At 42.2% G+C, this 25,874-nt stretch overlaps 1 protein-coding gene across 1 annotated transcript in view; it reads left to right on the top strand.

Annotated features, from left to right (window-relative positions):
- The window catches only part of nyap2a (neuronal tyrosine-phosphorylated phosphoinositide-3-kinase adaptor 2a), a 131,146-nt gene extending 112,344 nt beyond the window's left edge, over positions 1-18,802 (top strand). Inside the window, exon 7 of the mRNA XM_071359545.1 lies at positions 6,969-18,802. Coding sequence (XP_071215646.1) covers positions 6,969-7,208 — 240 coding nt within the window. The 3' untranslated portion in view covers positions 7,209-18,802. The remainder of the gene's footprint in view (positions 1-6,968) is intronic.
- Positions 18,803-25,874: the final 7,072 nt, after the last annotated feature.

Raw genomic sequence — 25,874 nt, 5'->3', positions numbered from 1 at the left:
AAAAAAAAAATAATGCTAACAGCTCCCCCTATTGACAAAAGGTTAACACAGTGTTCAAAGAAGGGCCAGGTGTATACAGAATGGTGTAATCTGCATAGAGCTGGATCAGGGACTCACCCGCAGCAAGAGCGACATCGTTGATATATACAGAGAAAAGAGTCGGCCCGAGAATTGAACCCTGTGGTACCCCCCATAGAGACTGCCAGAGGTCCGGACAACAGGCCCTCCAATTTGACACACTGAATTCTGTCTGCGAAGTCGTTGGTGAACCAGGCGAGGCAGTCATTTGAGAAACCAAGGCTATTGAGTCTGCCGATAAGAATACGGTGATTGACAGAGTCGAAAGCCTTGGCCAGGTCGATGAAGACGGCTGCACAGTACTGTCTTTTATCGATGGCGGTTATGATATCGTTTAGTACCTTGTGCATGGCTGAGGTGCACCCATGACCAGCTCGGAAACCGGATTGCACAGCGGAGAAGGTACGGTGGGATTCGAAATGGTCAGTGATATGTTTGTTAACTTGGCTTTCAAATACTTTAGAAAGGCAGGACAGGATGGATATGGGTCTATAACAGTTTGGGTCTAGAGTGTCACCCGCTTTGAAGAGGGGGATGACCGCGGCAGCTTTCCAATCTTTAGGGATCTCGGACGATACGAAAGAGAGGTTGAACAGACTGGTGATAGGGGTTGCAACAATGACGGTGGATCATTTTAGAAAGAGAGGGTCCAGATTGTCCAGCCCAGCTGATTTGTACGGGTCCGGGTTTTGCAGCTCTTTCAGAACATCTGCGATCTGGATTTGGGTGAAGGAGAAGCTGGGAAGGCTCGGGCAAGTAGCTGCGGCGGGGGGCGGAGCTGTTGTCCGGGGTTGGGGTAGCCAGGAGGAAAGCATGGCCAGCTGTAAAGAAATGCTTATTGACATTTTTGATAATCATGGATTTATCGGTTGTGACAGTGTTGCCTAGCCTCAGTGCAGTGGGCAGCTGGGAGGAGGTGCTTTTGTTCTCCATGGACTTTACAGTGTCCCAAAACGTTTTGGAGTTAGAGCTACAGGATGCAAATTTCTGTTTGAAAAAGCTAGCCTTTGCTTTCCTGACTGACTGCGTGTATTGGTTCCTGACTTACCTGAACAGTTGCATATCGCGGGGACTATTCGATGCTAGTGCAGTCCGCCACAGGATGTTCTTGTGCTGGTCAAGGGCAGTCAGGTCTGGAGTGAACCAAGGGCTATATCTGTTTTTCGTTCTACATTTTTTGGCAGGGGCATGCTTATTTAAGATGGTGAGGAAATTACTTTTAAAGAACGACCAGGCATCCTCGACTGACGGGATGAGGTCAATATCCTTCTAGGATACCCGGGCCAGGTCGATTAGAAATGCCTGCTCGCAGAAGTGTTTTAGGGAGCTTTTGACAGTGATGAGGGGTGGTCGTTTGACTGCGGACCCATAGCGGATGCAGGCAATGAGGCAGTGATCGCTGAGATCCTGATTGAAAACAGCAGAGGTGTATTTGGAGGGCAAGTTGGTCAGGATAATATCTATGAGGGTGCCCATGTTTACGGATTTAGGGTTGTACCTGGTGGTTTCCTTGATAATTTGTGTGAGATTGAGGGCATCTATCTTAGATTGTAGGATTGCCGGGGATGTTAAGCATATCCCATTTTAGGTCACCTAACAGAACGAACTCTGAAGATAGACGGGGGACAATCAATTCACATATGGTGTCCAGGGCACAGCTGGGAGCTGAGTGGGGTCTATAACAGGCGGAAACAGTGAGAGACTTATTTCTGGAGAGATTAATTTTAAAAATTAGAAGCTCGAACTGTTTGGGCATAGAACTGGAAAGTATGACACAACTTTGCAAGCTATCTCTGCAGTAGATTGCAACTCCTCCCATTTGGCAGTTCTATCTTGACGGAAAATGTTGTAGTTGGGTATGGAAATCTCAGAATTTTTGCTGGCCTTCCTAAGCCAGGATTCAGACACGGCAAGGACATCAGGGTTGGCGGGGTGTGTTAAAACAGTTAGTAAAACAATCTTAGGGAGGAGGCTTCTAATGTTAACATGCATGAAACCAAGGCTTTTTCGATTACAGAAGTCAACAAATGAGAGTGCCTGGGGACACGCAGGGCCTGCTTTAGCCTCCACATCACCCGAGGAACAGAGGAGGAGTGGGATGAGGGTACGGCTAAAGGCTAGCAAAACTGGTTGTCTAGTGCATTGGGGACAGAGAATAAAAGGAGCAGATATCTTTGCATGGTAGAATAGATTCAGGGCATAATGTGCAGACAGGGGTATGGTGGGGTGCGGGTACAGTGGAGGTATCCCAGGCACTGAGTTATGATAAGAGAGGTTGCATCTCTGGACACGCTGGTTATACTGGGTGAGGTCACCGCATGTGTGGGAGGTGGGACAAAGGCATGTACAGTGGGAATAGGGGCTCCGCAGTAAACTAAAACAATGATAACTATCCTAAACAACAGTATACAAGGCATATTAACATTTGAGAGAGACATAAAGCGAGGCATAAAGCAATCACAGGTGTTGATTTGGAGAGCTAGCTAATGGCAGGAATCCGGCGTTGTAATGGAGAAAAACAGTCCGAGGCTGGCAGGTATTATCCAGGCTAAAAAACAGGCTAGTGCCTGAGCAGAGGGTAAAGGTTGCTAGCAGTGGCTAACAATGACTAAATAACATTGAGTGAGGCGCGTTACCGGAAGGTTTATTTAATTGAAAAATGGAAAAAGAGATTGAAAAATAAATTGGAATATATATAAAAAAAGACAATAAAATACAAAAAGTAAACGAGAGGACGAAAAACCACATCTGCACTGCTACGCCATCTTGGTTCACAGTTGTGTTGTGACAAGGTGGGGTTGGTATACAGAATATAGCCCTATTTGGTAAAATACCAATTCCATTTTATTGCAAGAAAAGCGCAAATAAGCAAAGAGAAATGACAGTCTATCATTCCTTTAAAACATGATTGTCAGTCAATCCGGAAAATTTTGAGAACTTTGAAAGTTTCTTCAAGTGTAGTCGCAAAAACCATCAAGTGCTATGATATACAGTTGAAGTTGGAAGTTTACATACACTTAGGTTGGAGTCATTTAAAGTTTTTCAACCACTCCACAAATTTATTGTTAACAAACTATAGTTTTGGCAAGTCGGTTAGGACATCTACTTTGTGCATGACACAAGTAATTTTTCCAATAATTGTTAACAGACAGATTATTTCACTTATAATTCACTGTATCACAATTCCAGTGGGTCAGAAGTTTACATGCACTAAGTTGACTATGCCTTTAAACAGCTTGGAAAGTTCCAGAAAATGATGTCATGCTTTAGAGGCTTCTGATAGGCTAATTGACATAATTTGAGTCAATTGAAGGTGTACCTGTGGATGTATTTCAAGGCCTACCATCAAACTCAGTGCCTCTTTGCTTGACATCATGGGAAAATCAAAAGATATCAGCCAAGACCTTCTAAACACCTGAAGGTACCACGTTCATCTGTACAACCAATAGTACACAAGTATAAACGCCATGGGACCAAGCAGCCTCCATACCGCTCAGGACGGTTCTGTCTCCTAGAGATGAACGTACTTTGGTGCAAAAAGTGCAAATCAATCCCAGAATAACTGCAAAGGACCTTGTGAAGATGCTGGAGGAAACAGGAACAAAAGTATTTTTATCCACAGTAAAACGAGTCCTATATCGACATAACTTGAAATGCCGCTCAGCAAGGAAGAAGCCACTGCTCAAAACCGCCCTAAAAAAGCCAGACTACGGTTTGCAACTGCACATGGGGACAAAGATCGTACTTTTTGGAGAAATGTCCTCTGGTCTGAAGAAACAAAAATAGAACTGTTTGGCCATAATGACCATCGTGCAATCCGAAGAACACCATCCCAATCGTGAAGCACTGGAGTGGCAGTATCATGTTTTGGGGGTGCTTTGCTGCAGGAGGGACTGGTGCACTTCACAAAATAGATGGCATCATGAGGAGGGAAAAAATGTGAATATGTTGAAGCAACATGTCAAGACATCAGTCAGGAAGTTAAAGCTTGGTCGCAAATGGATCTACCAATTGGGCAATGACCCCAAGCATACTTCCAAAGTTGTGGCAAAATGGCTTAAGGACAACAAAGTCAAGGTGTTGGAGTGGCCATCACAAATCCCTGACCTCAATCTGATAGAAGATTTGTGGGCAGAACTGTAAAAAAGAGTGTGTAAGTAAGGAGGCCTACAAACCTGACTCAGTTACACCAGCTCTGTCAGGAGGAATGGGCCAAAATTCACCCAACTTATTGTGGGAATCTTGTGGAAGGCTACCCAAAACATTTGACCCAAGTTAAACAATTTAAAGGCAGTGCTACCAAATACCTATTGAGTGTATGTAAACGTCTGACCCACTGGGAATGTGATGAAAGTAATAAATAATTATCTCTACTATTATTCTGACATTTCGCATTCTTAAAATTACGTGGTGATCCTAACTGACCTAAAACAGAGAATTTTTACTAGGATTAAATGTCAAGAATTGTGAAAAACTGAGTTTAAAGGTATTTGGCTAATGTGTATGTTAACTTCCAACTTCAATTGTACGCATTAAGACACTTTATTCAGTATTTTGTTGAAGAACCTATTGCCAGCGATTACAGCACTGAGTCGTCTTGGGTAGGATGCTACAAGCTTAGCGCACCAGTATTTGGGGAGTTTCTCCCATTCTTCTCTACAGATCCTCGCAAGCTCTGTCAGGTTGGATAGGAAACGTGCTGCACAGCTATTTTCAGGTCTCTCGAGAGATGTTTGATCAGGTTCATGTCCGGGCTCTGGCTGTGCCACTCAAGGACATTCAGAAACTTGTCCCAAAGCCACTCCTGCGTTGTCTTGTCTGTTTTCTTAGGGTTGTCGTTTTGTTGGAAGGTGAACATTCACCCCCTTTCTGAGGTCCTGAGCGCTCTTGAGCAGGTTTTCATCAAGGATCTCTGTGTACTTTGCTCCGTTCATCTTTTCCTCGAACCTGACTAGTCTCCCAGTCCCTGCTGCTGAAAAACACCCCCACATCGTGATGCTACCACCACAATGCTTCACCGTAGGGATGGTGCCAGGTTTCCTCCAGACGTGACGCTTGGCATTCAGGCCAAATAGTTCAATCTTGGTTTCATCAGACCAGATAATCTTGTTTTTCATGGTCTGAGAGACATTAGGTACCGTTTGGCAAACTCCAAGCGGACTGTTATGTGCCTTTTACTGAGGATTGGCTTCCGTAGTAAAAAGCCATAAAGGCCTGGTTGGTGGAGTGCTGCAGAGATGTTTGTATTTCTGGAAGGTACTCCCATCTCCACAGAGGAACTCTAGAGCTCTGTCAGGGTGACCATCGGGTTCTTGGTCACCTCCCTGACCAAGGCCCGTCTCTCCCGATTGCTCTGTTATTTAAAATCAATTTTAGAATAACGCTGTAATGTAATAAAATTTGGAAAATGTCAAAGGGTCTGAATACTTTCTGAAGGCACTGGAAAAAGGTTAAATGTTTTGCCACATTTTTTGCAGTATTACTTTAGTTCCTTGTTGCAACGACAATGCATGTTTAGGAATATTTGTATTCTTTACAGATGTCCTTCTTTTCACTCTATCAATTAGGTTAGTGTTGTGGAGTAACTACAATGTTATTGATCCATCCTCAGTTTTCTCCTATCACAGCCATTAAACTCTGAAACTGTTTTAGTCACCATTGGCCTCGTGGTGAAATCCCTGAGTGGTTTCCTTCCTTTCCGGCATCTTAGTTAGGAAGGACGTCTGTAACTTTGTAGTGACTGGGTGTATTGATAACCATCCAAAGTGTAATTAATAACTCTCCCATGCTCAAAGGGATATTCAATGTCTGTTGTTTTCCCCCACCTACCAATAGCTGCCTTTCTTTGCGGGGCTATGGAAAACCTCCCTGGTCTTTGTGGTTGAATCTGTGTTTGAAATTCACTGCTCGACTGAGGGTACTTACAGATAATTGTATGTGTGGGGTACAAAAATTAGATAGTCATTAAATAATTTAAGAATCATGTTAAACACTATTATTGCACACAGTGTGTTCAAAATTCTATTGCTGTGTGGCCCAGTTGGTAGAGCATGGAGCTTGGAATGCCAAGGTTGTGGGTTCAATTCCCATGGGGGACCAGTAAAAAAACATATGAACTCAGTACTGTAAATTGCTCTGGATTAGAGCATCTGCTAAATGATTAAAAATAAGCTTAATAACCTCTATGGGATCAGTGTCCCTCCACAATTACGGTTGAGCTAAGGTGATTAGCATGATGTTGTAAGTAACAAGAACATTTCCCGGGACATAGACATGTCTTATATGGTCAGAAAGCTTAAATTCCTGTTCACTGAACTGTCCAATATACAGTAGCTATTACAGTGAACAAATACCATGCTGTTGTTTGAGGAGAGTGCACAACAACAAAAACATTTTATCATGGTTTGATACATTCACCTCTGAAGGTAAATAATGTACTTACATTCAGTAATCTTGCTCTGATTTGTCATCCTGAGGGTCCCAGAGATAAAATGTAGAATTGTTTTGTTTAATAACATCTATTTTTATATTCAAATGTAGGAACTGGGTTCATGTTTTCTCAACTTTTTCTTTCACATTGAACATGTAGATCAGGTTGTGTTGATATGTAGGAAAAACATCTAATGTAAATCCCTTTTTAGATTAAATTTTAAGGCAGCAAAAATGTGATAGCTGTGCAAGGGGTGTGTAGACTTCACTAGGCACTGCACATATTATTGATTGAATTTATTACACTCAACTTACTTTGCCAGTAAGATTGCACATGTCTGTTGATAGAGACAAATTACAATCATAGTCTCTCTCTTCGAATGCTGCTGTCTGTCTATGGCAACACCAACATTCTGGGCAACCCCCTCATACCCTCTGTCCCCCACCCCTCCTCACCCCAGATGATCCCCCCCATGCTGTGGGCTTGCGGAGACAACACCATGATGGAGATGATTGAGAAGAAGCGCAGCCTGTGTCGGGAGATCAAGGCCCGCCGGGGGCCAGCAGACAACAACCTGTGTAAGCAGGACAGCATGCCCATCTTGCACAGCTGGAGGAAGAGCAGCAATGGGACCAAGAAGTATGGCGGCCCTCCCCCTTACTCCACACAGACCACCGTCTTCTGGGACACGGCTATCTGACAGGAGTGATCCACCCTGTCCTGGGCCTTGTCACGGGCCTTGTTCAAATGGAAGAACCAGGACTTGACCAGTATGTCCAAGACTACCTGGACTTGACTAGTAAGAAACACATTTTGTTTTCCGTTGCAAAACATTTTAAAACGTTTCCTAATGAACACAACCCTGTCCTCAGACTCCTCCCCCTTCCTTTCACAAGCCAGATATGGGCATTGAGCTGGTGAACAATCAGAACACAGGGAGACAAGAGTTCCCCCCCACCTCTCTGTTGTAGCAATTCAAATATCTGGTGTATCTCCCTGGTTTCGTATTGCTAATTTATATTTAAAAAAATTGTACCTCAGTAATTGTCTTAATATTGAATATGCTTAGTACAATTATATATTTTCTAAAGATGAAAAAATATAAAATAATTAGCAAATTTTAGTCTACTGTTGTTAAATGGTTTTTCAAACCTTGTCTTGGATATTTATGTTGCAACGACACTTGTCTGTGCGTTGGAGAAAATAATATGTTGCCAATACGTTGAGCCAATTCAGTAAGAACACCATGTTTTTTATACAAAAAAATCTAAAGGATAAATGTTCTTATTACTATGAAAAAAGCACTAATTTTAAATGGAATATATTTTGGCATCTTGAATTTAGATGTTGTTGTATTGGAATGCTGTGGTGAACCATTTGAATGATCCACAATGTAGGTATGGCTTGCTCCACTGCCCTAACAATCACTATGACCATGTCCCAATACTTAGGGCAAATCAGCCATATCATATAGGGCCAGGACCTAAAGTAATGTGGTAGCACAAATCCTATCAAATCAGTGGTCGCACAAAGAGACAAGGGTAACAATTCACTTGACACCCAGCGTCATAACACGTTATGACACCGTCTTAACATGTCATATGTCATAACAACTGACGTAACGTGTCATAACCTGCTATAATATAGTCCTAACACTGTCATGACCCATACATTTACAAATGTGACATTTATTGCATTATTTTATGGCTGGTTATGACACCTACATAAGTGTCAAACCCACCAAACCCACCGCACAAGGCAAAACATTCCATTACACCATAGCCTACTTGTCAACAGTATATTTATGTTATATAACATTTTCTGAAATTGAACATATTCAATTATTATTGTAATTGCGCACAAATTAATGTCAGACATGCACCTACCCCAATGCTCTGTTGCTGATGACTGGAATGAATGCAGGAGAAGATTTCAGGAGCAGGACAAGACAACTTCTTTATGACCGATTACTGACATAAGTGCATGTATGGCTTATATGATTATGATGGTCATAATACCTCTTGACAGTGTCATAAAGTATATTTTCTTAATCCAAGTAAAGTGACACAGGAAGGTCATAATGCTTCATGACAGTGTCATAAAGTGTATTTTCTGCAAGTGATTTAAAATATGATGAAAAACAACATGACTGGAGATAATGAATTACGACAACAACAAAGCACTTAAGAAACAATCTTTCAAATGAAAGGAACCTTCTTGGCAGGGATTTTTTTTAATGTCTTATGCAGTCTTATGTAGGTGTCATAACCAGTCATAAAAGAATGCAATATATGTCACATTAGTAAATATATGGGTAATGACAGTGTTATGACCATATTATGACAGGTTATGACAAGTTATGTCAGCTATTATGGCATATTATGACATGGTCATGACCTTGTCATAAAGTGTTATGAAGCTGCGTGTCAAGTAAAGTGTTACCGAGACAAGAATATAGGCGACAAGGAGATAGGAGGGAAGGATGCCATTTATTAAGAGTGTTGGGACAAGATAATTTGTACAGGACCCAACAAGTGCTTCATAATCTTTTCACACGACTGAGCCCAGCCAAACTTCACTGCCCTGGCCTGCCCTGGTTACACATCAACCGTAGTTGCTGGAACCGAGCTGGAAAGAACAATGTGAAAACAAAATGTTGACGCTAGCAACTACGGTTCGGGTCTACACAAAAGTGTTAAAAAAGTATAAGAGATTATAAGAGAGTCAGTGACCCACATCAACGTGCCAGAATAGTGACTGACCGGGCAATGGAAGACTCGGCCATAGGGATGGAGATACTGTCATGGTGTATTTAATGAAGGCAGTTAAGATTATCCACCTTTTCAGACAGGAACTAAGCTTGAATTAAAATTATGTCATGTCTTATCTGAGTCTGGGGGTATTTCTCTGGCCTCCAAATGAAAACAAACTTTCCCACTGATTAACCGAAGTTCTACACATGTTATATCTTTCCAAATCGAGTCGTATCAAAATAATGTGAGGAGACATGATTATTGTTTATAAATGACCACACACCATACCTCAACATATACACACACACATCAGGAGCCTATTCGGGAGGATGTAGCCTCCGGAGCTAAGGCGTCTCACATTCTGTTTGAAAGCCTGGGGAAGTTCTCATCCGAAAAGGTGGTCAAAAGTGGTGGATCACGGCAGAGTCTCGTGACACAGTTCCACCTCTCAAACAAATAAAGTATTTTACATGGTTGGAGCTCCAAAAGAGCTGGTGTTTCTGAAAAATGTTCTGACTTGCAACAAGCGAGCTAACATAAAGACAACAAATAACCCCATCTAAGCTACGAAAGAGGCACAGACCAAAAAATAAAGAAATACAAGTAAAGAAAAAGGAGACGCGTATCCTGAGGGGGAACATAATTTCTACTCAGAGCCAATCAAATACAAGCAATGAATGCCACCGGTCCCATTCAAACGCAAAATCCAATACTGAAGTTATCCAAGTCAATTAGATAATATTTGGACGGATTCAGCGAGACTAAGGATGTCACAGTGCATTCAAATAGAAAACTATTGTGTAGAACAATAAGGATTGTCCATCAGGTAAAATAGGGTTCGAGTATTGTCTGCTCTTTTCATTCTATTTCTATCTGCAACATTCAGTTGTTTCACTTCCCATTCAGTGTCAACAAAGTTTCTAACATGCAATAATTAGTGATTAGCTAGTTGTGTCATCTAATTATTTGTGATTGGCTGGCTGTGTTATACTGTCATCAGTGATTGGATGGCTGTGACATTTGATTAGTCATGTTTTGCCGGCTGCCTTGATGAGGTTCGTAACAGTAGTCTACAGAGAGACCATGTCAGTTCTAGATCATTCCGCTAATAAGGACAGGATCTACAGTGGCCCAAAAACGTGTCATCACTGTCAATCAGTCTGGTAGAAGTTGCCCTTGAACACAGATCTAACCATTTAAGGGGGAAAAGACACAACTGCCCTCAGGTCAGTGTCTAGTGACATCTTCATCCTTCTCCCTGACATCAGTCAAACTGGCCTGTGAAGTTCTAACACTACACATCTGCTCGGTAAGAAATGTACACTTGGAGCACACATGAGAAATTGCAGAATGCTCAGGGGAGCTATGGCAGTGGCCTATGGAGGGACCAGCACTCTTGCCATCTCCTTACTCCTCGTCACTATTTTCTTTAATCTTTCTTAACCTGCTATTTACTCCATTGCATTTATCCTCAATTGCCCTTGTCGCCTCATTCTGATTCTCTATTCATCCTGTTTTGACCCTTTCCCCTTAGAATACTGTGTGAGGCACACACACACACAGTATTGACAATGATGTACGCCCGTGTGGAAATCCTTGCCATAAACATTGCTTTGGAGACCAGGGTTCACTGTGACTCAGAGAGATGGTCACTAAAGCTCACAGAAATAGATATATGACCTAAACATTTATGATTTACAGACCAGTGACAAGGTTTTACTTCAGAGGACGGATCTCTCTATCCACACAGTAGGTTTTCATTGACCCAGGTGTGTTTGACTAAAGCAATGTCTCAACATGTGTAATGGAAAAGGTAGATATATATAGGAGACCTTTTCTAAAGATCAACAACATTTGTATCCGTTCGACAGGGGTGGATTATTCTTTTGTCGAGCATTATTGCGACAAATGACAATGGAAACTGTGATTTTTCAAATAAATGATGATTGCCCAATATTTTTTTAAGGCACGTGATGTCAACACGTAACTATGAAACTCCACACCACATTTAATTATAAATGCTTACTGCCTGTTAAATCTATTTTTCAACTATACAAATAATGTTTCTTTGCAGGATCCTTCCAAGACTGGCTGAATTGCTTTGCCTTGCTTTTCTGGTTGGCTGGATGCAAGTTTCACCATCCAATTACTTCACCATGGCACAGACTGTGGAGAAAAAGTTGGCACAATTCTTGCATTCCATCCATACTGGCTTCTGCGGGTTACCTGAGACATGAAACAGATAGGTGGGAGGGCATACAGACTGTCACCAATTTATGAATGTCCAATTTGCCTAAATAGGTCAAGCAAACTTGATTTTTATTAGACTGTAGGTTTTTGCAAAAAAATATATGTTTTTAAAGGTGTGATGTCATTACGTTCAGCTGTTCTTATTATCGACACAAGATGGTTAAATTATTAAGCGTAGGGGAGAGTGGCATAAGTTGAGCCAAAGGGTTAGTTGAGCCACCTCTTGTTTTTACATTAACATTTTTGTCCTTTAGCAGATGCTCATATCCAGAGCAACTAACATTTAGTGCATTCATCTTAAGATAGCTAGGTGGGACAACCACATATCTCAGTCACAGTAAGTACATTTGTACATTGTTTCTAGGAAACCATAAACAAAATGAATAATGTCACCAAATATGTAGGAAGAGGTCACAATTTCATGGAGTCTGTGAAGGAAGAGACCACATGGAAAAAGTAAAATCAAATCGAAATAAATTTTATTGGTCACATAAACATGGTTAACAGATGTTAATGCGAGTGTAGTGAGAAACGCTTGTGCTTCTAGTTCTGAGAGTGCAGTAATATCGAACAAGTAATCTAACAATTCCACAACAGCTACCTAATACACACAAATCTAAAGGGATGGAATAAGAATTTGTGCATATAAATATATGGATGAGCGATGTCCCGAGCGGCATAGGCAAGATGTAATAGATGGTATAAAATACAGTATATACATATGAGATGAGTAATGTAAGATACGTAAACATTATTAAAGTGGCATTATTTAAAGTGACTAGTGATCCACTTATTAAAGTGGCCAATGATTTGAGTTTGTATGTAAGCAGCAGCCTCTCTGTGTTATGATGGCTGTTTAACAGTCTGATGGCCTTGAGATAGAAGCTGTTTTTCAGTCTCTCGGTCACAGCTTTAATGCATCTGTACTGACCTCGCCTTCTGGATGGTACCGGGGTGAACAGGCAGTGGCTCGGATGGTTGTTGTCCTTGATAATCTTTTTGGAATTCCTGTGACATCGGGTGCTGTAGGTATCCTGGAGGGCAGGTAGTTTGCCCCCGGAGATGCGTGATGCGCACCACCGTGTGGAGAGCCTTAAGGTTGAGGGTGGTGCAGTTGCCATACCAGGCGATGATACAGCCGGACAGGATGCTCTCAATTGTGCATCTGTAAAAGTTTGTGAGGGTTTATGGTGACAAGCTAAATTTCTTCAACCTCCTGTCTGTGTGGGTGGACCATTTCAGTTTGTCCGTGATGTGTACACCGAGGAACTTAAAACTTTCTACCTTCTCCACTGCAGTCTCATTGATGTGGATGGGGGGTGCGCCCTCTGCTGTTTCCTGAAGTCCACGATCATATCCTTTGTTTTGTTGACGTTGAGTGAGAGGTTGTTTTCCTGACACCTCAATCCGAGTGCCCTCAGCACCTCCATGTAGGCTCGTCATTGTTGGTAGTCAAGCCCACTACTGTTGTGTTGTCTGCAAACTTGATGATTAAGTTGGAGGCGTGCATGGCCACGCAGTCATGGGTGAACAGGGAGTACAGCAAGGGGGATGAGCATGCACCCTTGTGTGGCCACAGTGTTGAGGATCAGCAAAGTGAAGATGTTGTTTCCTACCTTCACAACCTGGGGTCCGCCCGTCAGAAAGTCCAGGACCAAATTGCACAGGGCGTCTTTGAGACCCAAGGCCTCAAGCTTAATGATGAGCTTGAAGGGTACTATGGTGCTGTAATCAATGAACAGCATTCTTATATAGGTATACATAGGTATTCCAGATGGGATAGGGCAGTGTGCAGTGTGATGGCGATTGCATCATCTGTGGACCTGTTGGGGCGGTATGCAAACTGAAGTGGTTCTAGGGTGGCATGTAAGGTGGAGGTGATATCATCCTTGACTAGTCTCTATTGCCAGTCATCTTTCCATGGTTAAATGCGGATGTTGGCGCTTCCAGTTTTGCGCGAATGCCGCCATCTATCCACAGTTTCTGGTTAGGATAGGTTTTAATAGTCACAACATTTCCAATGCACTTCCTTATAAACTCACTCACCGAATCAGCGTATAAATCGATGTTATTCTCTGAGGCTGCCCGGAACATTTCCCAGTCTGCGTGATCAAAACAATCTTGAAGTGTGGATTCCGATTGGTCAGACCAGAGTTGAATGGTTCTTGTCATAGGTACATCCTGTTTGAGTTGCTGCATATAGGACGGTAGGAGCAAAATGGCGGGGGAGGGTCTTGTATGTATCACGGAAGTTAGAGTAGGAGTGATCCAGCGTATTGCTACAATCAATATGCTGATAGAATTTAGGTAGCCTTGTTCTCAAATTTGCTTCGTTAAAATCCCAAGCTACAATAAATGCAGCCTCAGGATATATGGTTTCCAGTTTATACAGAGTCCAGTGAAGTTCCTTGAGGGCCAACGTGGTATCTGCTTGAGGGGGATATACACGGCTGTGACAATAACCGACGAGAACTCTCCTGGGAGATAATATGGTCGCCATTATATTGTAAGTAATTCTAGGTCAGGTGAACAAAAGGACTTGAGTTCCTGTATGTTTTTACGATTACACCATGAGTCGTTAATCATGAAGCATACACCCCACCCTTCTTCCCAGAAATATGTTTATTTCTGTCGGCGAGACGCATGAAGAAACCCGGTGGCTGTACTGACTCCGACAACATATCCAGAGAGAGCCATGTTTCCGCGAAACAGAGAATGTTACAATCTCTGATGTCTCTCTGGAAGGCAACCCTTGCCCTAATTTCATCTACCTTGTTGTCTAGAGACTGGACATTGGCGAGTAATATACTTGGAAGCGGTGGGTGGTGTGAACGCCTTCGAAATCTGACCAGGAGGCCTCTCTGTCTACCTCGCAGCGACGTTGTTTTGGGTCGCCTCTGGAATTAGATCCAATGTCTTGGCTGGTGTTCCAAACAAAGGATCCGCTTCGGGAAAGTTGTATTCCTGGTTGTAATGTTGGTAAGTTGACGTTGCTCTTATATCCAATAGTTCTTCCAGGCTGTATGTAATAACACTTAAGATTTTCTGGGCTAACAATGTAAGAAATAATACATAAAAAAGAAAATACTGCATAGTTTCCTAAAGACTCGAAGCGAGGTGACCATCTCTGTCGGTGCCATCTTGCTAGGTAAGCAGGTAAGTGGTAAGCAAGTTAGGTCCAACTAAGATTTTCACAAAATCAAATACATTTTTTGTGTTATAGGTTTCATTATTGCTTGTTCTAAACCAAATTAGATCATTGTAAGATTGTTTTATATATCAGTTGGGGTCTCTATGAGCTAAAATGTGATATTCTAAACCTAGCATGAAAGTGCATCCTTGTAGCTACAGTATGTGGGCTAATATAGTGAAAATGTTTGCCATGGGGTAACTTGAGGTAATGGCCACCATACCCCATACAAATGATGGTAGCATTTTGTTTGTTTTATGCATAATAGGCCCGATTCAGAATCTATTAAATTTTTGTTGCATTTTGATCTAAGCACTTCTCTGTATTTGGTATTCAGACCTGATGCGATTTGAACCTTTGAAATGCTAAACGGTCGCGGTATACAGCCACCCCTTCATCCCCTTCCAACCTCCCTACTTTCATTTCTGTCTTAAATGACTATACAATTATTATCATCTCATGAGTCCAGTCAGATAATATGAATAAAAAGGGAAAAACTGAATTTTGACTGCACAGTGCCCTTTCAATAAGTAATCTCAATGGGCTGGCGAATCGGGCTGCTGAATCGGGATTACACTGAAAACAATTACAGTATATTACGGTTTTATGTGCCGTCCGATATTCTTAAAGTTGAAGCATTGCAATATTTGTAAAAGAGGCGATATCAAATAGGCAAATACATAATGACAAAGAAACAAAACATATAGGCAATATCAGTGCTTTAATGGTGAATAAGGAAGGAAAATTGTTCATTAGGAAGTGATGATCAAGTTTATTGACGTGCGTAATAGGCCTACTGCTTCAGAATTCCATCTTACAAGAGCACAAAACGTAGCCACATTAAAGAGGAAGTCTGCATTCTTAAATACAACAAAGGAACACCTCATCACTGTTCTGGTAAAAAGCTGAGGTATGGGGACAAATGTAACCTCTCTCAAATTCATAGACAGAGCTGTGGCTGCAAGGACTGACCATCCATGATATCCAAATGATAGTTTAATGACTTTTTTTTCAATGACTTTGTTTACAAACAATGGTGTTAACCTATTTTAGGTTCTGATGGGGTATGACAGTTTATTTATTTATTTTTATTTAACCGTTATTTTGACAGGTCAATGCTGAGACAAAGGTTTCTTTCCCAGATGAGCCCTGTATAACACAATACACATAAAAATACAATAAACACATTCAACATCAAAATACACGTTACTATACACAACAATACATGTCAAGCAAAAAACAGACACATTCTTTGGTAAAACGGTCCTGGAAGATGTATACTATCATAAATTGCTATGATAAAGTGCATCCAATAGCTTCAATAAGCTGCATTCTGCATTCATATACAGATGTAGGATCTTAATTTGAGCCAGTTTGCTAGAGCAGGAAAATAATCCTGCAGCAACAGGAAATGTGATTTGATGATAATGAATGGACATTTTTTTTGTAGGGGTTGATACATTTTTCATTAGGGCATGGAAAGACAGGACATGTTCCTATAGAAGGAGCCTATTGAATATTGAATGAGGCATTTATAAGTTATATTTTTCAAGAATCAATGGGTATATACGGTCGTGGCCAAAAGTTTCGAGAATGACACAAATATTAATTTTCACAAAGTCTGCTGCCTCAGTTTGTATGATGGCAATTTGCATATACTCCAGAATGTTATGAAGAGTGATCAGATGAATTGCAATTAATTGAAAAGTCCCTCTTTGCCATGCAAATGAACTGAATACCCCAAAAACATTTCCACTGCATTTCAGCCCTGACACAAAAGGACCAGTTCTCTCGTTAAACACAGGTGTGAGTGTTGACGAGGACAAGGCTGGAGATCACTCTGTCATGCTGATTGAGTTCGAATAACAGACTGGAAGCTTCAAAAGGAGGGTGGTGCTTGGAATCATTGTTCTTCCTCTGTCAAACATGGCTACCTGCAAGGAAACACGTGCCGTCATCATTGCTTTGCACAAAAAGGGCTTCACAGCCAAATGATATTGCTGCCAGTAAGATTGCACCTAAATCAACCATTTATCGGATCATCAAGAACTTCAAGGAGAGCAGTTCAATTGTTGTGAAGAAAGCTTTAGGGCGCCCAAGAAAGTTCAGCAAGCGCAAGGACCGTCTCCTAAAGTTGATTCAGCTGCAGGATCGGGGCACCACCAGTACAGAGCTTGCTCAGAAATGGCAGCAGGCAGGTGTGAGTGCATCTGCACGCACAGTGAGGCGAAGACTTTTGGAGGATGGCCTGGTGTCAAGAAGGGCAGCAAAGAAGCCACTTCTCTCAAGGAAAAACATCAGGGACAGACTGATATTCTGCAAAAGGTACAGGGATTGGACTGCTGAGGACTGGGGTAAAGTTATTTTCTCTGATGAATCCCCTTTCCGATTGTTTGTGGCATCGGGGAAAAAGCTTGTCTGGAGAAGACAAGGTGAGCGCTATCATCAGTCCTGTGTCATGCCAACAGTAAATCATCCTGAGACCATTCATGTGTGGTGTTGCTTCTCAGCCAAGTGGGCTCACTCACAATTTTGCCTAAGAACACAGCCATGAATAAAGAATGGTACCAACACATCCTCAGAGAGCAACTTCTTCCAACCATCCAGGAACAGTTTGGTGACGAACAATGCCTTTTCCAGCATGATGGATTACCTTGCCATAAGGCAAAAGTGATAACTAAGTGGCTCGGGGAACAAAACATCGATATTTTGGGTCCAGGGCCAGTAAACTCCCCAGACCTTAATCCCATTGAGAACTTGTGGTCAATCCTCAAGAGGCGGGTGGACAAACAAAAACCCACAAATTCTGACAAACTCCAAGCATTGATTTTGAAAGAATGGGCTGTCATCAGTCAGGATGTGGCCCAGAAGTTAATTGACAGCATGCGGGGGAAGATTGCAGACGTCTTGAAAAAGAAGGGTCAACACTGCAAATATTGACTCTTTGCATCAACTTCATGTAATTGTCAATAAAAGCCTTTGACACTTATAAAATGCTTGTAATTATACTTCAGTATTCCATAGTAACATCTGACAAAAATGTCTAAAGACACTGAAGCAGCAAATGTTGTGGAAATTAATATTTGTGTCATTCGCAAAACTTTTGGCCACGACTGTACAGTATTATTGGTTTAAAAGTTCAAAAATTGAAGTAGCAATCACAGATTGCTCCTTTAAATAAGACACAGATAGGCCTACCTAAAACCCAGAATATTCAAGGCAAATATAAAGAGTAGCAACAACATCAAAACTTTAAAGCGTATGATATTGCAGATCATTTTTCACTGACTATTGTTGTCCTAGTTTTTCTAAAATGTCTTGATAAATTCATAAACATGATGTGGAAAGGCTAATAAACATACTATTGCACACATTCCTGTGACAATCCCATTTTCTTCTCCACCTACATACAGTAGGTGCAAAGTGTTACAGTATCTGTGTAAACCAAATTTGCCAATGCTAACTTTTTGTTGCTTTTGTTTTAAACAGAAGAAAATGTCGCCCTGAATCTCACACAACTCTGTTGCAATGTTAGAAGACAATCACACTTGCAAACTTACTGCTGCAAGGTGCTCGCACAGTCGAACTGTGCTGCATGGAGAAAAAAAACAAATTTTCAAGCAGTGAATCTGCTTGTTTGCATAGAAATAGGATGGATAGAAAGGACACAGTCCTTTTTCACACAAGCCCATTCATGATAGATTGTGTCAGGAGCATTGAGTGCGTTAACCATTTGATGTTCAATCACTGAGGACATGAGCAGTTATGTCCATTCTATTCAATTCATCTCTATATGTGTTCCAACTCTTATGAATACATGACAGTTCTTCTTTGATTGTCTAGCTTCCACTTATCTGTCCTGTGGGGAGAAGATCTTGAATCTAAGGGTACGTATATATATTATATTTTGTGTATACATTTGCACTGTGGGGCTAAGACAGAAGCACTGTGATGTCACAGTTTTGTCTTTCTTGCAATGAGAGTGTTTGAGTGTTTTTTATGACTATGTCCGAGGACAAAAAATAGAGTATGCTTATTGTAACACTGTTTTTCTTTAAAAGATTTATGGAGTATGAGATAAATAAATATGTTTTTGCATTTCGCTGTGTGATGTGGTTGTTTTGCCAAGACAAAGTTAGTTCTCTACACTCGCCCACTTCATTTCAATTCAATGAAATTAGATCAGGCTCACAAGGATCTACTCAACAGTATGACGTTATTTCCACAGTGCTTGGTAGGCTACATTCCCTTGTAGTGAGGGCAGGTCACGATGGCTTATGAAGGCTTCTGACTGTAGGCCATTTGATATCATTAATAGCACCCATTTGGAGATATTACACTGGAATGAGCCAGAAACCCCACAGATTACTTGCTGGCTGCTTCAGACCCACTAGACACAGACGTCAATTCAATGTCTATGTCACGTTGGTTCAATGTAATTTCATTGAAATGGCGTGGAAACAACATTTTTAAAATAAAAAAATCAATTTTTATTTGTCACATTCTTTGTAAACAACAGATGTAGACTAACAGCTTTGCCTTTTTGATGGTTCGTTGGAGGGTGTGGCAAGATTTCTTTTAAGTGTCCATTTTAGTTTCCCGTTCCTTGAAAGCGTCAGCTCTAGCCTTTAACTCAGTGTGGATATGCCTGTAATCCATGGCTTCTGGTTGGGATATGTACATACTGCCACTGTGGGGATGACGTCATTGATACACTTATTAATAAAGCTGGTGACTGATGTGGTAAACACCTCAATGGAACACGTTCTAGTCTGTGCTAGCGAAACAGTCCCATAGCTTAGCATCTGCTTCATCGGACCACTTCCGTGTTGATTGCCCCACTGGTACTACCTGTTTGAGTTTTTGCTTGTAAGTAGGAATAAGGAGAATAGAGTTGTGAGGTTGAGGGAGTGCTTTGTATGCATTTTTTTTGTGGAGTAAAGGTTATCTGGAGTTTTTTTACTCTCTAGTTGCACAGGTGACATGCTGGAAGAACTTAGGTGAGAAGGATTTCAGTTTCCCTTCATTAAAATTACCGGCCAGTAGGAGCACCGCCTTCGCATGAGCATTTTCTTGTTTGCTTATGGCCCCATACAGCTCCTTGAATGCGGTCTTAGCGCCAGCATCAGTTTGTGTCAGTCACAACACCGGGATGCGGGGTTCGATCCCAGGCTGTATCACAATTGGCTCAGCATCGTACAAGTTAGGGGAGGGTTTGTCCAGGGGGCTTTCTTTGGCTCATCGCGCTCTAGCGACTCCTTGTGGCGGGCTGGGCACCTGCAAGCTGACATCAGTCATCAGTTGAAGAGTGTTTCCTCCGACACATTGGTGCGGCTGGCTTCCGTGTTAAGTGAGCGGGTGTTAAGAAGCACCGCAGCTTGGCGGGTCATGCTTCGGAGGACACATAACTCGACCTTCGCCTCTCCGGAGCTCGTTGAGGAGTTGCAGTGATGAGACAAGATTGGATCTCAATTAGTTATCACAAAATTGGGGAGGGGGAAAAATAATAATACAATTACTGTAAATGAATAAGAATTGTCCATCACCTAAAGGACTTCCAGCCAACTTGACACAACTGTGGGAAGCATTGGAGTCAACATGGCCAGCATCCCTGTTGAACGCTTTCGATACCACACTCTTAGAAAAAAGGGTTCCAAAAGGGTTCTTCGGCTGTCCCCAGGTATAACTATTTTGGGTTCTATGTAGAACTCTCTGTGTAAAGGGTTCTACATGGAACTCAAAAGGGTTTGTCAAAGGGTTCTTCTATGGGGACAGCCAGAGAAGGTTCTAGATAGCATCTTTTCTTCTAAGACTGCATGTAGAGTCAATGCCCCGACGAATTGAGGCTGTTCTGAGGGCAAAAGGGGGTGGCTAAGGCAACATTAGGATGGTATTCTCAATGTTTTGTACACTGTGTATATTAGAGGTTGACACGGGAGTGACAATTCATACCTGTCCTGTCAATTATTTTCCTGTACTGTTCTGATCCTGCACAGTTCTATAACTCTGGAACTTTCCTGTCCCTTCCCGATAAATTTCACTCCAATCTCGTGCTCATTTTTGCATGCAAAAATAAATTGGTTATTGTGTTTGTTTAAGAAGTATTGAAAATTATTTCAGTAATGCAATATGCGACTGTGATATATCTTAGTTAAATGCACTGACTTTAGGCCAAGTGGCTCTGGATAAGAGCGTATTCTAAATTACATAAATGCAGATTAATCTGGAGGATGAGGACTGAGACCCCAGCAGGATGGTCTGCTCAGCAAAACAGTCAAACTATTTTTATTTATCTCTTCACCTCAGATGGCATGGGTTTAGTTAAAAATGCAAACAATTGAGCTTGAGGGTAAAGTTGTTGGGAGTAAAGCAGCTTTGCCACCTCAGGCCTCTTGTCCCACTCTCCGGTTGGTAGCCTATTTGATTAAACCACAGGATTTTGTATAAGCTGTGTACTCTGTTCCTTCATTGTCAAAGACAGCTCCATAAAATGTTGCTAAAACATCGTTCTTTCCTAACATCGCTCTAATGTTAATGTTAGTGATGGGTCCTTGGCTGCAACAAGATTTTGCCTTTCCTCTATTGAAGGCTTCATAATTTATCCTACCAATGTAGATTGGCATCTGAGGTAGCCTGTAGTGACTAACTAAAATTGGAGCGAGGCAAGAGAGTGAGTGGGGGGAGGGAGGGGGGAATTACATTTACTTTGCATTTAATTTTTTAAGTAAAATGTATTAGGCCTAGCCCCACACATGACATATTTCCACCGCAAAAACTATGTTTAGAACTATTCCTGTACTGCTCTTTCCTGTGAACTGTTGATCCTGTCCCATCCTGTCCAGAACTTGACTCAAGAACTTCACTCCCATTCCTGCCAGAATCCCAAGGCACCTGCTTCCATGTAAACCTCTAGTCAGTCCCTCCAGGATTCTGCAATTCTGCGATTGCATAATTAAATGCAAAATCAACCAATCAGCACATATTATGAGAGAGCTTGCAATTTTGACCAATCCCCGCACTTTTAGAGCATAAAAAGGTCCAATCAAAAGCGGGTTTGTAATTTTGACCAATTACTGCACTGTTACCGTGGAAAATGGCCCAATCCAACCAGACGTCAACAAAGTTCTTTCTTCCTGGCCTGTCACTGTATTCACGTGCGAAGATGATTGCTGATTGTTGACGGCAGACAATGAACAGAAATCTCATTTGCCAACAAAAATAACAGCTAACAGACCGTGTGAAACAATTTCCAAATGTTTTACATCGCGAAATCCTGGAGGGACTGTCTAGTGCATATTATCCATGTCCTTGATCAGCCACAACTACGAGAAACATATGTTACCAGAAATCTTCAGGTCCCGTTGATTCGATAGTCTCGAATGGAGCTCGTCCAGTTTGTTCTCCAATGATTGTACGTTTGCCAATAGAATGGAGGGTAGAGGCAGTTTATGTACTCGCTGACATAGTTTCGTCAAGGTGCTCGCGCACCGTCTTTTTCTTTTCCAAGTTAGGGACTGGTCCGGGGTGAGCAGTATGTCCTACGCCTCCGACTCGTTGAAGTAGAAATCTTCATCCAAATTGAGGCTAGTGATCGCTGTTCTGATGTCCAGAAGCTCTTTTCAGTTATAGGAAACGATGGTGGAAACATTATGTACAAAATAGCAGAATTGGTGAGGAACCCTTTAAACGTCTGCTATCTACTGCACCGCCATTCTTTCATTCTTCTCATTCAACCAGTTTGTGCACAGTGGGGATGTACAGCTGCACCCTAAACAGCCTATAGACGTTAGTGGATCAGGTACAATTTGGGGTCTCAACATACTATTGAGAGTATGAATAGGTGCAATTTCGAAATTTGCTTGTGCTTCTGCATTTCTTCTCTTGTTATGTCAGTCACTGAGAGTCACTCAATTAGCAGTTTTTTTGATTTGTAGTTAGTCTAGCCATCTATCTAGTTATCATGGCCGAATACCGACCGAGCACACAGGGCACGTGCCCAGGGGCCCTGATCTCCAGGATTCTCACTCAGATATTATATTAACGTGGCACAAGTGTCACATCCTGATCTATTTCACCAGTCTTGTGTGTCATGCCCTGATCTGTTTCACCTGTCCTTGTGATTGTATCAGGACCTCCTGTAGGTTTTCAGCAAGTCTCAAGCTACGTCCCTTCCTACACATCGTCCCTACGAGTGTGCTATTGACTTCCTCCCGGGCACCACACCGCCTCGAGGTCGGCTATATTCCCTGTCCGGACCTGAGACCATTGCCATGGAGGAGTACATCGAGGACTCACTGGCTGTTAGGAGCATTCGCCCTTCTATTTCTCCTGCTGGCGCAAGAACCTGCGTCCATGTATTGATTACCGGGGTCTCAATGATACTACGATTAAAAATCGGTACCCTCTACCACTCCTGTCTTCAGCTTTCAAACCTCTCCAGGGGGGTACTATCTTCACCAAATTGGATCTTCGGAATGCCTACCATCTTGTGCGGATACGCGAAGGAGACGAATGGAAGACAGCTTTCAACACTGCCAGTGGACATTATGAGTACCTGGTTATGCCGTTTGGTACCCTTGGTAAATCGTTACCCTCTATCACTCCTCTCCTCAGCTTTCAAACCTCTCCAGGGGGGTACAATCTTCACCAAATTGGACCTTCGGAATGCCTACCATCTTGTGCGGATACGCGAAGGAGACGAGTGGAAGACAGCTTTCAACACTGCCAGTGGACATTATGAGTACCTGGTTATGCCGTTTGGTACCCTTGGTAAATCGTTACCCTCTATCACTCCTCTCCTCAGCTTTCAAACCTCTCCAGGGCGTACTATCTTCACCAAACTGAACCTTCAGAATGCCTACCATCTTGTGTGGATACGCGAAGGAGACGAGTGGAAGACAGTTTTCAACACTGCCAGTGGGCATTATTAGTACCTGGTTATGCCGTTTGGACTCACCAACGTGCCTGCCATTTTCCAGGCTCTGGTCAACGATGTGCTCCGGACATGTTGAATCGTTTTGTTTTTGTCTACTTCGACGACATCCTGGTTTTCTCTCGTTCTGCCCAGGAACACATTTTACATGTTCGACAGGTTCTTCAGCGGCTCTTGGAGAATCAGTTGTTTGTAAAGGCTGAGAAATGTGAATTCCACCACTCCACTATCTCCTTTCTAGGATACCATATTGCTGAGGGGAATGTACAAATGGATCCGGAGAAGGTGAGAGCGGTGGTGGATTGGCCCCAGCCCACGTCCAGGGTGAAGCTCCAACGGTTTCTGGGTTTTGCCCATTTCTACCACCGTTTCATTCGGGGTTACAGCAACCTGGTGGCTCCCATCTCTGCACTCACCTCTCCCAAGGTACCGTTCACATGGTCTCCAGCAGCTGGACAAGGCTTTTGGTGGCCTGCTGGAGGTCATTTTGCAGGGCTCTGGCAGTGCTCCTACTTGCACAAAGGCGGAGGTAGCGGTCCTGGTGCTGGGTTGTTGCCCTCCTACGGCCTCCTCCACGTCTCCTGATGTACTGGCCTGTCTCCTTGTAGCGCCTCCATGCTCTGGACACTACGCTGACAGACACAGCAAACCTTCTTGCCACAGCTCGCATTGATGTGCCATCCTGGATGAGCTGCACTACCTGAGCCACTTGTGTGGGTTGTAGACTCCGTCTCATGCTACCACTAGAGTGAAAGCACCGCCAGCATTCAAAAGTGACCAAAACATCAGCCAGGAAGCATAGGATCTGAGAAGTGGTCTGTGGTCACCACCTGCAGAACCACTCCTTTATTGGGGGTGTCTTGCTAATTGCCTATAATTTCCACCTTTTTTTTCTATTCCATTTGCACAACAGCATGTGAAATTTATTGTCAATCAGTGTTGCTTCCTAAGTGGACAGTTTGATTTCACAGAAGTGTGATTGACTTGGAGTTACATTGTGTTGTTTAAGTGTTCCCTTTATTTTTTTGAGCAGTGTATATGCATATTATTAGTGGATTTGGATAAAAACCACTCTGAAGTTCTAAAACTGTTTGAATGATGTCTGCGAGTATAACAGAACTCATTTGTCAGGCAAAAACCTGAGAAAAATCCAACCAGGAAGTGGGAAATCTGAGGTTGGTCGTTTTTCAACTCATTCCCTATTGATAATACAGTGGGATATTGGTCATGTTGCACTTGCTAAGGCTTCCACTAGATGTCAACAGTCTTTAGAAGCTTGTCTGATGCTTCTACTGTGAAGTGGGGCCGAATGAGAGGGGAATGAGTCAGAGGTCTGCCAGAATGCCTTGCGCTCGTGACGCTCGTTCACGTGAGAGCGAGCTCTGTTCCATTGCTTTTCTGAAGACAAAGGAATTCTCCGGTTGGAACATTATTGAAGATTTATGTTAAATCCATCCTAAAGATTGATTCTATACTTCGTTTGACATGTTTCTACGGACTGTAATATGACTTTTCGTCTGAACTTTTGCCTGGACCTGCCTGCGCGTCGTGAGTTTAGATTGTGTACTGAACGCACGAACAACAAGGAGGAATTTGGACATAAATGATGGACTTTATGGAACAAATCAAACATTTATTGTGGAACTGGGATTCCTGGGAGTGCATTCTGATGAAGATCGTCAAAGGTAAGTGAATATTTCTAATGTTATTTCTGATTTATGTTGACTCCAACATGGCGGATTGGATGATTTGTCGTTTGAGCGCCGTACTCAGATTATTGCATGGTGTGCTTTTTCCGTAAAGTTTTTTTGAAATCTGACAGAGGTTACATTAAGGAGAAGTGGATCTAAAATTCCATGCATAACAGTTGTATCTTTTATCAATGTTTATTATGAGTATTTCTGTAAATTGAGGTGGCTCTCTGCCAAATCACAGGATGTTTTGGAACTACTGAACATAAAGCGCCAATGTAAACTCAGATTTTTGGATATAAATATGAACTTTACCGAACAAAACATACATGTATTGTGTAACATGAAGTACTATGAGAGTCATCTGATGAAGATCAAAGGTTAATGATTCATTTTATCAATATTTCAGCTTTTTGTGACTCCTCTCTTTGGTTGGAAAATCGCTGTATGCTTTCTGTGACTAGTTGCTGACCTAACATAATGATATGTTCTGCTTTTGCCGAAAAGCTTTTTTTGAAATCGGAAACTGTGGTTGAATTAACGAGAATTT

Source organism: Salvelinus alpinus, chromosome 22 (genome assembly GCF_045679555.1).
Source record: "Salvelinus alpinus chromosome 22, SLU_Salpinus.1, whole genome shotgun sequence".
Taxonomy (NCBI): Eukaryota; Metazoa; Chordata; class Actinopteri; order Salmoniformes; family Salmonidae; genus Salvelinus; species Salvelinus alpinus.
Note: the sequence above shows the minus strand (reverse complement) of the source record. Positions and strands in the feature narration are given on the sequence as shown.